Source organism: Perissodus microlepis, chromosome 20 (assembly GCF_051167445.1).
Source record: "Perissodus microlepis isolate ML-2025 ecotype Zambia chromosome 20, ASM5116744v1, whole genome shotgun sequence".
In the NCBI taxonomy this organism is placed as follows: Eukaryota; Metazoa; Chordata; class Actinopteri; order Cichliformes; family Cichlidae; genus Perissodus; species Perissodus microlepis.
The window spans coordinates 23,254,000-23,265,976 of record NC_140480.1 but is presented as its reverse complement, the minus strand read 5'-3'; the positions used below and the strand labels follow the sequence as shown (position 1 = coordinate 23,265,976).

General features: G+C 39.6%; 2 protein-coding genes across 2 annotated transcripts; one reads left to right on the top strand and one right to left on the bottom strand.

Annotated features, from left to right (window-relative positions):
* Positions 1-191: 191 nt before the first annotated feature.
* Positions 192-8,922, top strand: creld1b (CRELD disulfide isomerase 1b). Its single transcript, XM_084915924.1, has 11 exons — positions 192-472; positions 2,567-2,687; positions 2,786-2,868; positions 3,146-3,256; positions 3,491-3,582; positions 3,730-3,909; positions 4,010-4,105; positions 4,196-4,279; positions 5,871-5,966; positions 6,063-6,203; positions 6,294-8,922. The coding sequence occupies exons 2-11, from the start codon at positions 2,571-2,573 to the stop codon at positions 6,512-6,514; spliced, it is 1,221 nt and encodes a 406-aa protein (XP_084772050.1). The 5' UTR covers positions 192-472; positions 2,567-2,570; the 3' UTR covers positions 6,515-8,922.
* A 90-nt stretch (positions 8,923-9,012) lies between these two features.
* LOC146364554 (uncharacterized) lies at positions 9,013-11,457 on the bottom strand (the record flags this gene model as incomplete). The annotated part of the gene is made up of 5 exons (XM_084916826.1): positions 9,013-10,455; positions 10,631-10,820; positions 10,917-10,976; positions 11,082-11,209; positions 11,308-11,457. Coding segments are annotated over 5 exons (639 nt in total), but the record flags the coding sequence as incomplete, so codon positions are not given.
* Between the last annotated feature and the right edge of the window lie 520 nt (positions 11,458-11,977).

Sequence of the window (11,977 nt, the reverse complement as noted above, 5' to 3'; positions counted from 1 at the left end):
GTCAGGTCAAAATGGACCTGAACCATAGCATGACGGCACAGAATATGATCAGAATGAAACATTTAAAGAGTTAGTCTTAAATGTTTACATACTGTTTCATACTTGGACGATGCAGCACTGACGTATGTAAAGCTGGATGCTGAATGATTGGTTGATTGTTTAAATCCCAGAAGGTTTGGGTGGTTCCTCCTTATGGAAAACAGAGAAGCGACTGGAAGCTGTTCACTCATTCATTCATCTCACTGCAGCCCAGCACTACGGTACTAAAGCTCCTCTGTTGCGTTGTTAGCACTAACAGCATTAGCTAGCAAACAACTACTAAAATGACACGACTGAAGCGTTCAACGTGAAGTGGATGTCCAAAATGTGAAGCTCTGCCTGCATTTTTATGAACCTGAATCACCGGGGAATCCGACAATCATCATCAGTAGCACAGCGACAGCAGCAACGGAGGTGGTGGCTTCTCAGTAAGGTAAGACCTGGATCATCAATAAAAGCTGAAGCTAATTTCAGATTGGCTCCATTAATGCGACTTAGTTAGTCCATATTTTACGCTAAATAGCCTAAGGAGGATATGGTAACCGATATCAACAATCTATAAAGACACACCGGACAGATAAGCAGACTATGATAGACACAGCGTTAGCTTAAGTTAGCAGCTAACTACTGACCTTAGCCAGCTGCTAGTCGGCTAATTGGTGGTGCTGATGCTGAGCTAACCAGGCTAACGATGAAGCTAAGGCAGGCTAAAGCTGCTTGTTTTAAAGACTAGCCTTTAACTACTAACAAAAATTCATACTGTTTACAGATCTAATTTGGACTGCATTTAATGAAACCAGATTTTTATATCAAAAACGTAGGAAGTGAAGGCTGAGATACATTCGGGAAAAAAAGATGGGTACTTTGGGCAGTTTAAAGTCAATTAAAACAATTGGAGAGGATTAATCCCACCACACACACACACACACACACTTATTACACTCGGTAAAATCTCAAATGTACAGTTAATATTTATGCATATTAGAAAATGAGTCATAAATGATAACATAAATGAATTATAAAATAAAGGACAGGAGTATTTCCAGCTCCTTTAACATCTTGTGGAAAGGCTACTCCAGCTTCTTGAATCATACCTGATGAAAGCAGCATCAACTTGTTTTATTTCTGCTTTGTGGCGCAATAATGAGAAGCAAACAACCTGAGAGGCTTTCCTGTTTCATAAACCAATATAATTTCTGAGACATTTTCCAGTGCATAACCTGTTACTGTCATGTAAACAAATAAAAATGTAAATCAAAACTAAGCTTCCAGGCACCCTTGGCTTTAATATAAGCATGCTAGTTCTTTCCTTCTGGTTTTAGTCAGCACTTGCACAGCTATTTGTAGATCAGAAAAAGAGTCTTACACTATTTTATTTTAGCTACACTAGTGTGGTGAAGGTGCTTGGAGGTTTGCACAATATGACTGCAATGTAGCTGTGCTAGTGCTATTTAAGTAATATCATAATAATATGGCATTGAATCACTCACTACAATCTTCAAAAGTCAACCATCACAAACGTACTGTGTGGGGAGCATGGGGAAAACATGTAAAGCAGTCAGGTAGCGATGAGGTGCATAGCTGGAGTGAAAGATGGGTTCAAGGTGGGAGTGTGATTATATCAGAGATCAGCTGTAAAAACCTTCTTGTTTGTAGTGCTGATAAACAGATTGACAGCTTAGGTCAGACAGGAGTCTTCGTGGACTAATTTTGCATACGGCAGTGTGATTTGTAGCAGTAGTTGCAAGCAGGTGGAAGAGAATTGGAAGAGGTGAAGGTATGATCTGGAGAGAAGAGGAATGAAAGACAAATACCTGTCAACTCGTCAATACTGCTCAACCATCCAAAGTAAGTACACAGTATGCAAGAGCGACGAAGAGGACAGTGCAGGCAGGGTGGAGTCAGGGGTAACTTGTGAAATAAGGATAACCATAAAAGTGAAAGAGAAGGTTTACAAGATGGTAATGAGACTTCCTATGACATAAGGTTTGCAGATGGTAGCCCTAATAAAAATAAATAAATAAATAAAACAGAAGCCAGAGCTGGAGGTTGAAGATGTTAAGATATTCATCAAGAGTGACCAGAATGCACAAGATTTGAAATTAAATCAGAGGGTCAGCTCAGGTTGAGCTGTTTGAAGACAAAGTTAGAGAGGCAAACTGTGATGATTTGGTCATATGCAGGTGGATAGTGGATATATTAGGCAAAGGATGGTGAATATGGAGTTGCCAGGCAGAATGAAAAGAGGAAGAGCTCAGAGGAGGTTCATGGATATAGTGAAGAAAGAAGAAGAAGACATGCTGATTCATAAAGGAAGCAAGAAGAAGAATTTTAGTGCGTTTTGCACAGCTATGGGTTCGTATTACAGAGTTTATTTTGTATTGTCCACCACATAGTTGTGATCAGATCTCTAGAAACACAGTTTTTTCTGGAAGTGTAGGTGCATTTGATGACACTTGCTGTGATGTTTAAACAAAACTTTTTTTTTTTTTAAAACATTAATTGTTTGTATGCATGCTGTCTATAGGATCATGTGGTGGGCCTGGCCGTTCCTGCCTGCTCTGGTGCTTCTCTCAGAGCTCTCTGTGGTGAGAGTCCAGACAGCACCGTGCCAAACCTGCAAAAAACTCACTGAGAGTTTCATTAAGGTAGTCCTTGTATCCAAAGAAACTGTCAATGCTTGCTTGTCTTCTTTGAGCAAACCTTAAAAAAATGTTTTTAGGACCCTAACTTTTACTCTTTCTAGGGCTTGGAGAGAACAGCCAATAAGAACTTTGGGGGAGGAAACACTGCCTGGGAGGAGGAGAAGCTGGCTAAATATGCAACCAGGTAAGACTAAATTTTTGTTGGAGTACTTAGCAAATACCTGCTCATATATTCACATTGTCTAATACGACTAGTTCCGTCTTTTTGCTAAATTAAATTCACATAATAACTTATATTACTAGACATCCTGTCCTCTGCATGTTTGTATGATAGTTTGTGTAATATATATATATTTGCCAAATATTTTCTACCGGAAAAGGTGGGGTTAAATCATATTTAAGGGGTAGGGTGTTCTTACTTCATGACTATGTTGCTGTCTCTGTCCAAACTTGTGTTCCAGTGAAACTCGCCTACTAGAGATAGTAGAATCTGCTTGTGAGAAAACAGATTTTGAATGTAATCGACTGCTGGAGCAGATAGAGGACCAAGTGGAGACATGGTGGTTCCACAGGTAAAAAAAGCTGCTTTCATGCATGAACCTATGTTAAATTGAGATGAATTAGATCAGCAGGAAAAGGTCTTCTGACGCACATTTTGAAATGTAATTTAGAAGAATAAGTTGTCTGTAGAGTGTGTAGGTGGCACCGTCAGTTTCTCCTGTGTAATTAGGTTATGCTGATTTATTTATTTTTTTATCATGCCCCTGTCTTAACTTCCTAACTGATGTGATCTGTACATCCTACAGACAGCAGGAAGCACCAGACCTGTTTGAGTGGCTGTGCATAGAGGAGCTGAGACTCTGCTGTCCACCTGGACACTTTGGACCTGACTGCAAAGGTCCAAACACAAGCTGCCTTATGTCAACACTGACAACCTAGTTGGTCCAAAAAATATTAAAAATGCATGGAACTCAGTGATGATAATCAGAATCATGTTAATTGTAGGTTTAAAGTGTAGCACTGATATCCTGCTTATCCCATACAGAGTGTCCATCTGGGCCCGGTGGCACATGTGGAGGTCTGGGCCGCTGTGAAGGGGAGGGTACTCGCCTGGGAGATGGAGAGTGTGTCTGTGATCCCGGGTACTCAGGCCATCTTTGCCAAAGCTGTGCTGATGGTTACTACAGAGAGAAAAGCTCCAATAACAGCATAGCAGCCTGTGCAGGTGCCACAGATTCAGATAATGGTTTCCACACTGTTAAATCCTGCCTGGGGTCATCTAAACTTGACCCTCACCCTGTGACTGTGTCTTTCATCCTTTGTAGCCTGCTACCACTCATGCAAGAAATGCTCAGGGCCGCAGGACTACAAATGTCTCGACTGCAAACCCGGTTGGATCCTTCATGACAACAAATGTGTTGGTGAGTTTGTGGCTTTAGAGGTCACTCAATAGCAATTCAGTGATTCGGTGCCAGCTTTCTGTTGTTTGACATGGCTTGAATGTCTCCTAGACATCGATGAATGCGGTACAGAGCTGGCTCGTTGCCCTTCTAACACCTACTGTCACAACACAGATGGATCATATGAATGCAGAGGTATGCTCTTTTCTCTAGTTACTATTTTCATTTTCCCGGACCTTATTAAATCGTGCATATTTTGTGGTGCTGCTGTAATAAGTGGCAGGTTTTTAGTTACATCTGGAGAATATGTGATAATACAGTTTCAGTAGTAGCTAAGTCTCATCACAAAATGTGAGTCGTGTTATTGTATGCTACTTCTCACAGTTCAAGGAATGTTTAAATCAAACTGCATAAAGACATGCACTCATTGGCCACTTGATTAGTTATACTTTGCTCTTAATGAGTTGGACCCTCTTTTGCCTTCAAAACTGCCTTAATTTTTCATGTCAAAAAGTCAACAAGTTCCATTGAAACGTTCATCAGATATTTTGGTCCATATTCTCACGCTAGCATCATGCAGTTGCTGTAGATTTGTCAGATTAAAGTGACTGATGGGAATCTCACATTCCACCACATTCCATAGTTGTTCTTTTGGGTTGATGCCTGTGGAGGCCATTTGAGTACCGCTAACTCACTGACGTGTTTGTAACATCGTGCTTTATCCTATTGAAACGATGCTCGATGCTCAGGCCCAAAGTGATCCATGCAAATATTCCCCTTGCCATTACACCACCAGCGGCCTGAACCAGTGGTACAAGGCAGCATAGATCCATGTTTTCATGCTGTTTATGCCAAATCTAGTCCTTGCATTCAAATGTCACAGCAAAAATTGAGTCTCATCAGACCAGGCAGCCTTTTTCTAATCTTATGTTGACCAACTTTGGAGAGGCTGTGTGAATTGCAGTCTGGATTTTCATTCTCAGCTGACAGCAGTGGCACCAGATGTGGTCTTTTGCTGCCGTAGCCCATCTAGTTCAAGGTCTGATGTGTTGTGAGTTCAGAGATGGTTGTAATTAGTGGGTATTTGAGTGACTTGTTAGCTTCCTTTCAGCTCAAAGTATTCCAGCCATTGTCTTCTGACTTTTGGCATCAGCAAGACATTTTCATCCAGAGAACTGTCACTCATATTTTCTCTTCTCTTGGACCATTCTTTGTAAACATGGTTGTGTAGGAAGATGCTAGTAGATCAGTAGTTTCTAAAGTACTCATAGCCAGGCTGGCGTCAACATCCATGCCACATTCAAAGTCACTTAGGCTACGTTCACACTGCAGGTCTTAATGCTCAATTCCGATTTTTTGATCAAATCCAATTTTTTTTTTTTTTTTGTCTGCTCGTTCACACGCATCTCAATTTGAATATGAAATGCAAAACAGTTTAGTCCAATTACTGGTTAGTTGTTGTTTCTCTTTAGGTGGTGTAGGACAGAGTTTTTCTTCCACCAAGGAATTTGTGGGATTCCCAAAGAGTTACAATTGTAATATTGTAATTTATTTGATCTAACCTCACTTGTTGACTACAAGTTATTTTAATAAATAATATTTGTAGTTTGTTTTAAGTAGTCAGAAAAAACTGAAAAAAGGGCGAAGATATTTATCAAGTATGGTAACAAAGCCTCATTACTTTTACAGTAAAATGACTTAATAAATGTGCAGTGGAATTCCTGGTAAAAAAAATCTTTATTATAGCAATAAATAATGCTGACCACTGCACTTCTGGCGTTTGTAGGATGTGACCAGGCATGTGTGGGCTGCATGGGTAGTGGTCCTGCCCGCTGTAAAAAATGTGCGCGTGGCTACAGATTGAAGGGAGCGAAGTGTCTTGGTATGTATACACAAACTGGCTACTGAATCTCAACATCAGTTTCCTTTTCTCTTTTCCTGATGTGTTTAAACTGGTTTTCTTTGCGTCCTCTTACAGATATAGATGAATGTAGTGAACGTGCCATAGCATGCCCGGGACTCAATGAGGCCTGTATAAATGAGGAGGGCTCCTTCCACTGTGACTGTGCTAATGGCTTTATCAGAAGAGACAGCATCTGTGTTGAAAATAAACCTCCTGGTAAGAAAAAGCCATAAGGAATATGCAAACACACATATGCAGCGTACAGCTTTTCAGACCGCTTGGTTTCTTTTCCTTTTACCTCTTCAGCTGGCCCAGAGAAGGGACTCTTTGACGATATGACAGATGATGAGGTCCTTGTACTGCAACAGATGTTCTTTGGAGTGGTAATCTGTGCCCTAGCCACCCTTGCTGCCAAGGGTGACATGGTCTTCACAGCTATTTTCATTGGAGGTGTGGCTGCTATGGCTGGATACTGGCTGACTGAGAAGGGAGACTACATGCTGGACGGATTTCTGAAGGGACGCTAGACTGCATTGGACCGTAGCTTGATTAAAAAGACGGGTCAATTTGGGTAAATAGGAATCAGTTTGAGGCAAGAAACTAGCTTTTCAATGCTAGATTTTCAGGGATTTACTTGTGACTGGGGAATTAATTTAAAGGGCGTGGGTTAATTTATGTGTATGGGTGACATAACACGGGAAGAAGGGAGAACTTAAAGAACATGAAGCCATGAATCTTTAAGAGGAGTAACGAAGCATCACTGCACTGATGGAAAGGAACTGAACTTACTTCCCTACCTCAGCTGTGTTGGGAACAAGGGTGACATAAAGACCACTACTGATTGTGAAAATCTTATGCATTTGGATATGATGTCTGGTCTTTGTCTCTCTTGAAAAGATTGTTTTTTCATCTACTCTATTCATGAAGTCCATCTGCGTTTTCACCATTTCAGCTCCCCCTCCCTCCCATAGTTTGAATGGCACATGAGTTGTGAGTGTGTCAGGTTACTAATGCACTTGAACTTACCGCTGTGGGACATTGGGATGGAGATATCACAATTTCCCAAATTCCCCCAGTGAAGCACTCATAAAACTCTGGGATATTTACATTAAGAACAGCCATTTATTTATGTTCACAGAATAACTTTTTACCTCTTTGTCCCAGAATAATTCTTTGTAATAATAATGCATGATAAATAGGATTGGAAATGAAAGATACAGCACCCTATGTATTTATTTGTCCTACTTGGCATGGAAGATAACTTTTTAATAGCTGCTGGGTCACCAACATTACTTATTTAAGTACCAGGATCCTGTTACAGGAAGCGGGTTAAGCCAACAGTGCTGAGTTTGTTAACCCCGAGAAACATTTTTTCAGTTCTAGAAATAGAGTCAACTACTTTTCATTTCCTCATTCAAAAGGCCACTGTTAAAGGTCAGAGCCAAGCAAATTATCCTGCAGACGTCAGAATAAAATCTGTAGCTGTCAACCTGTCTGAACTCCACTGAATGTTCGTAAAACAATGGGTGTTTATTGTTTAAATCATTTTAATCTGTATAAAGCTTTAGACACATGATGCTGGTTAATGATCACATTTGTCGTGTTGTAATCAAGTGAAAATGAGGCTGCAAGGACTTTAAAGGGCACTAAAATGCAATTAAACATATTTTAAAGCGACTTGCTCCACATATTGTTGTTCGGTCATGAAATTTTGTCATCGTTTTGAAAGACACAGTTTCTAAAGTTTGGTGTCTGAACCTGAACATATTTTCCACTGAAAATGGCCCAAACCAGTCTCGCTGGGTGTACCCAGATAGCAGTAGTGACCAGAAGTGGATCCATCAGCAATGCTGAATAGTCTAACATTTTCTGATTTAATGTAAGAGACAATAAATTGTGCCTTTTTACAGAGTCATCATTAAGCGTAAACAAGCTAAATATAGTTGCAACTAAGTAAATACAACAAGGAACAAATTAAGCTTATTTGTTTCAGTTTTATGCGATAATCTTTATATCTTTTCATCTTTTATTTCACTGTTATTTTAGCTGTCTGGGAAGAGTTTCTCAGTTTCAGTTTTGACATATCCCTAGATTGAGATACCATTTTTTTTTAATGTAATATCTGACAGTTATGACACACACATACTGTCTCACTTTGCACCATATTTTTACTCTGTGCAAAACTGAAAAATAAATCTAGCAAAGAAACGACAAATTATACTGCTGCTTGATTTTCTTTGTGGTACCTTCTATCATTTGATCATGTACCCAGTGATGGCATGCCTTTCACTGGGTACATGCCAGCGCATGTCCTGCAGAACCAGTTAGAACGTGCGGCACTTTCTCAAAAGGTAACACTTGAAAACAACAGATAAAAATGCTGTGCAGATCCACATGAATAGGAATATTGCATTATCAGAGTGTAACTGACGGTTACTTTCTTTTTCTACTCATGTGTGCGTTTAACTTGGGGTTATTGCCATCAGAGTTGAATGAACTTGCGGTAAACTTCAAAGTTGCCTATTTCAGAGATAAACAACTCAGAGTTCATTTTTAAACTCAGTTTTCTAAACCTCCTGGAACAGGACCCAGCTCTATTCTACATACAAGCGTTTTGCGTTGCCTTTATTTTGAAGTTATATTTATGTTGTCATATTTTATTAATATTTCCTTTATACGTGTGTGTGTGTGTGTGTGTGTGTGTGTGTGTGTGTGTGTGTTATCAGCATATATTTTTAAGAGTTAAATTGTAGTTCTGGGAGATACATTAGCATCATGTTGGATTGCCACTCAATAGAGCGTCACTTTTTATCCGTCCAATTATCTATTTATTTTTATTTTAAGTTATGCTTGATTATTTTCCGAGTGTGGAATGTTGTCCAGAGTGAAAATTCATTAGCGATGTTTGCATTACAATAAAAAGTCTGGCACTCGTGTTGTTTTTGTTTATTTATTTATTTGATCTTTGTCAGAGTTCCCTGTTTGCATTATATTATAAATGACAGGGAAATCGGGAGTAGTTCATCATTGAGATAAACTCTTGGCATTAGTTAATGTGTTTTTATTAGAAAGGTTATCATTGTTATTGTGTAGTGATGTTAAAAAGAAAGTACACGCTCTTTCAATTCTAAGGTTTTACTTACAGGATGTAATGATACAAAATAATCTGCTCCATAAATCATGTAACTACAACCTCAGACAAAAAACAAAGTAAAAATGTTGAAGTCTTTTTTTGATTCAATCCTTTTTTAAAACCATCTTCAGCAGCAATAACTTGAGCTAACTGCTTTTCTGTGTGATTCTATCAGTCAGAGGAATTTTGTGCCACTCATTACATCTTTGCTGCAGATTATTGAGGTTTGCAGGCATTTATTTATGCACAGCTCTCTCAGCGTCTGGACTTTCTGTGGGCCACTGCAACACCTTAATTCTTCTCTTTTTCAGCCATTCGGTTTATTTGCTGCTGCGCTTGGGATCATTGTCCTTTCACATGACTCACCTTAACTTTAGCTGTCAAACAGGTGGCTTCACATTTGACTTTAGAGTACTTTGACATACAGAGGAGTTCACGCTTGATTCAATGACTGCAAATTGCCTGTGGCTGCACAACATGGTGCTTGACAGGTGGTATGAAGTGTTTGTACCAGTGATGTTTGGTTTTCATGTGGCCACCCTTCCAAACAAGTCATACCTGTTCAGTCTTTTTTTTTTATTTTTTTAATTATACTGTTGTGAACTTTAACATTTAACATGAGAACTGAGACAGGCAGAGCCTTTTTGTTTTTGACAGGTTCTTCTCAATGTTATGCAGTCGGACCCTGGGGTGAATTTCTTGGAACATCCATTCCTGGAAAGCTTAGTGACGGTATTGAGTGTTTTCAACTTTTGAATACTCTTTATCACCGTATACTGGTGGACCTCAAATTGTTTTTTATAATCTTCCTGGTTATCAATAAAGTAAGAGGAAACTGATCAGCTCACCTAGTGTTGCTTACTTTCTGAATTCCTATAGAAGTAATAAGGGTGTACTAAGTTTTTAAAACACTGCTTCTGTATTTTGTCTGAATTTGTGTTTAAATAAATTATGACATTGTATGATATGTAGGTTGTATTGACCTAATTTTAAGATTTGTCAAGGACCAGATTTTATTTTTTTTTTTAATGACCTGATACAAAAACTGTGAATTGAAAGACTGTGTACCCGTTTTTTCACATGACTGTATGTAATCCAAAAATGTTTTAAAATTAGTTCCTTTAGTGATTCTGCACTGTACATTTGGGATCCCATTTTTCCACCTGACACACATGCTACAGTGAGGCCTAAGTCTGACGTTTTGACCTCCCGGGGAGGTTTGACCTATTTCAGTGTTCCACTCCAGTTGATGGGGTTGAGGCGCAGCAGCTCTCTTTCATTCAGGGCCTCCTGGGAACGTGTTAGTGCTCTGTCCCTCCAGCTCTGCTCCATTAGCTGTTCACAAGCAGAGAAAGAAACAAGAAGGAAAAAAAAAACCCACCCACACTCAGACACTCGCTGTATTTTTGTAACCTGAGAGCATGATGAAACATTTCCAGGGCACTACCGGATGGGGCCATAACCACAAAAGCATTAATAGTGGATATATAATGTATGTGTGGGACTGTACCCTCTTGTTCTCATCTCTGTACACTGCCATTGCTTTGCTGTGCTGGATCCTTTGCTCTCGTTCACTGGCCAGATCGAGGCGGTCTGCTTCTCGGAGAGTCTCCGCTTCCTTTATTTTATTGGCCAGCTGCAGCTTTATTGCTGCACATTTCTCCTCTATTTGTCTCTTCAGCTGCTCTCGCAACTCCTTCCTATGGAGATAAAAAGAGCAGCTTTTCTTTGCCAGAAACAACTCATGCTGTTGTTTTTCAATATAAAAAGGTCAATGGCATCCTCCACTATTTTACCTGTACTCTTCTCTCTCACTGCTGGTTCCATAGAAGGGTTTTCGCCATACCTGATGATATCTGACACAGCAACTTTCAGTCATTGTCTTTGAAGTCAGCTCTTCAAAGAAAAGAGGTAAATGGCACAAGTGATTCAGTGATAGTGAAATGATTTAGTGCACCTACCTGTAATGCTCTTTTCTCTGCATGATCAGTGTCCTCTGGTGGTTGTGTTGGTGAACATCTGGTGTCTCCAGACTGACAGTCCGTTTATGGACAAATGGTGGGTGTAAAGGGTTCAATCTGGGAATACTCTAAGAACCATATTTATGGATCAGTTTGGTTTTTCTTGTTGTTGTTCTAAACAATATATTTCTATGATAAACCACACAATTAAGAAATCTCTGCTTACCTGATTGCTTTTCCAAAACTGTGTGGAGCCTGAAATTACGGGAAATTTTACGGTTGTATCCACCAGGCAGCGACCTTGCCGGACAGGAGGTGCGCGAGGAATACAGACTGGCGTGGAAGCTATGGAGATGGCTGCTGTGAGGATAAAGAAGTGAACAGAATTAAAGAATTAAAAGAGATACTTTTAAATAAAACCAGTAATACTTAAAAAAAAGGACAACAAATGGAAAACAAAATCTCTCCTTACCTAGTTTCATCTTATACTTCACACTTCTGCTGGCACACCAGAGGAGTCCAATGAAACTTTCAAAGCTTTACTTTTCTTCTTAAAGGTATAGTTGCCTTAGCATTAAATCAACATGCAACAACACACAAAAAATAAATAAATCCAAATTTAAATATACCGGATTGCTATAGTGGTGCTAGTTAGAGATTATACTGACGTACCGATGTATGTGTTGAGTGTTTTGCGGTGGCAACAGTTGCCTTGGGAATCAAGTTACACCCTATCAAAAGAAAGCTGCTGCATTAAGTGGTACGCATCAATGCACGCATCAATGCACTCATAAAGAAAGATTAGACTGTGCCAATAGCTATATTTAGGGGGTGTCCCTGGATCTCATCTATGTAGAAAGCCTGAGGCGAGAAGGCTGAATAAACCACTCATGAAT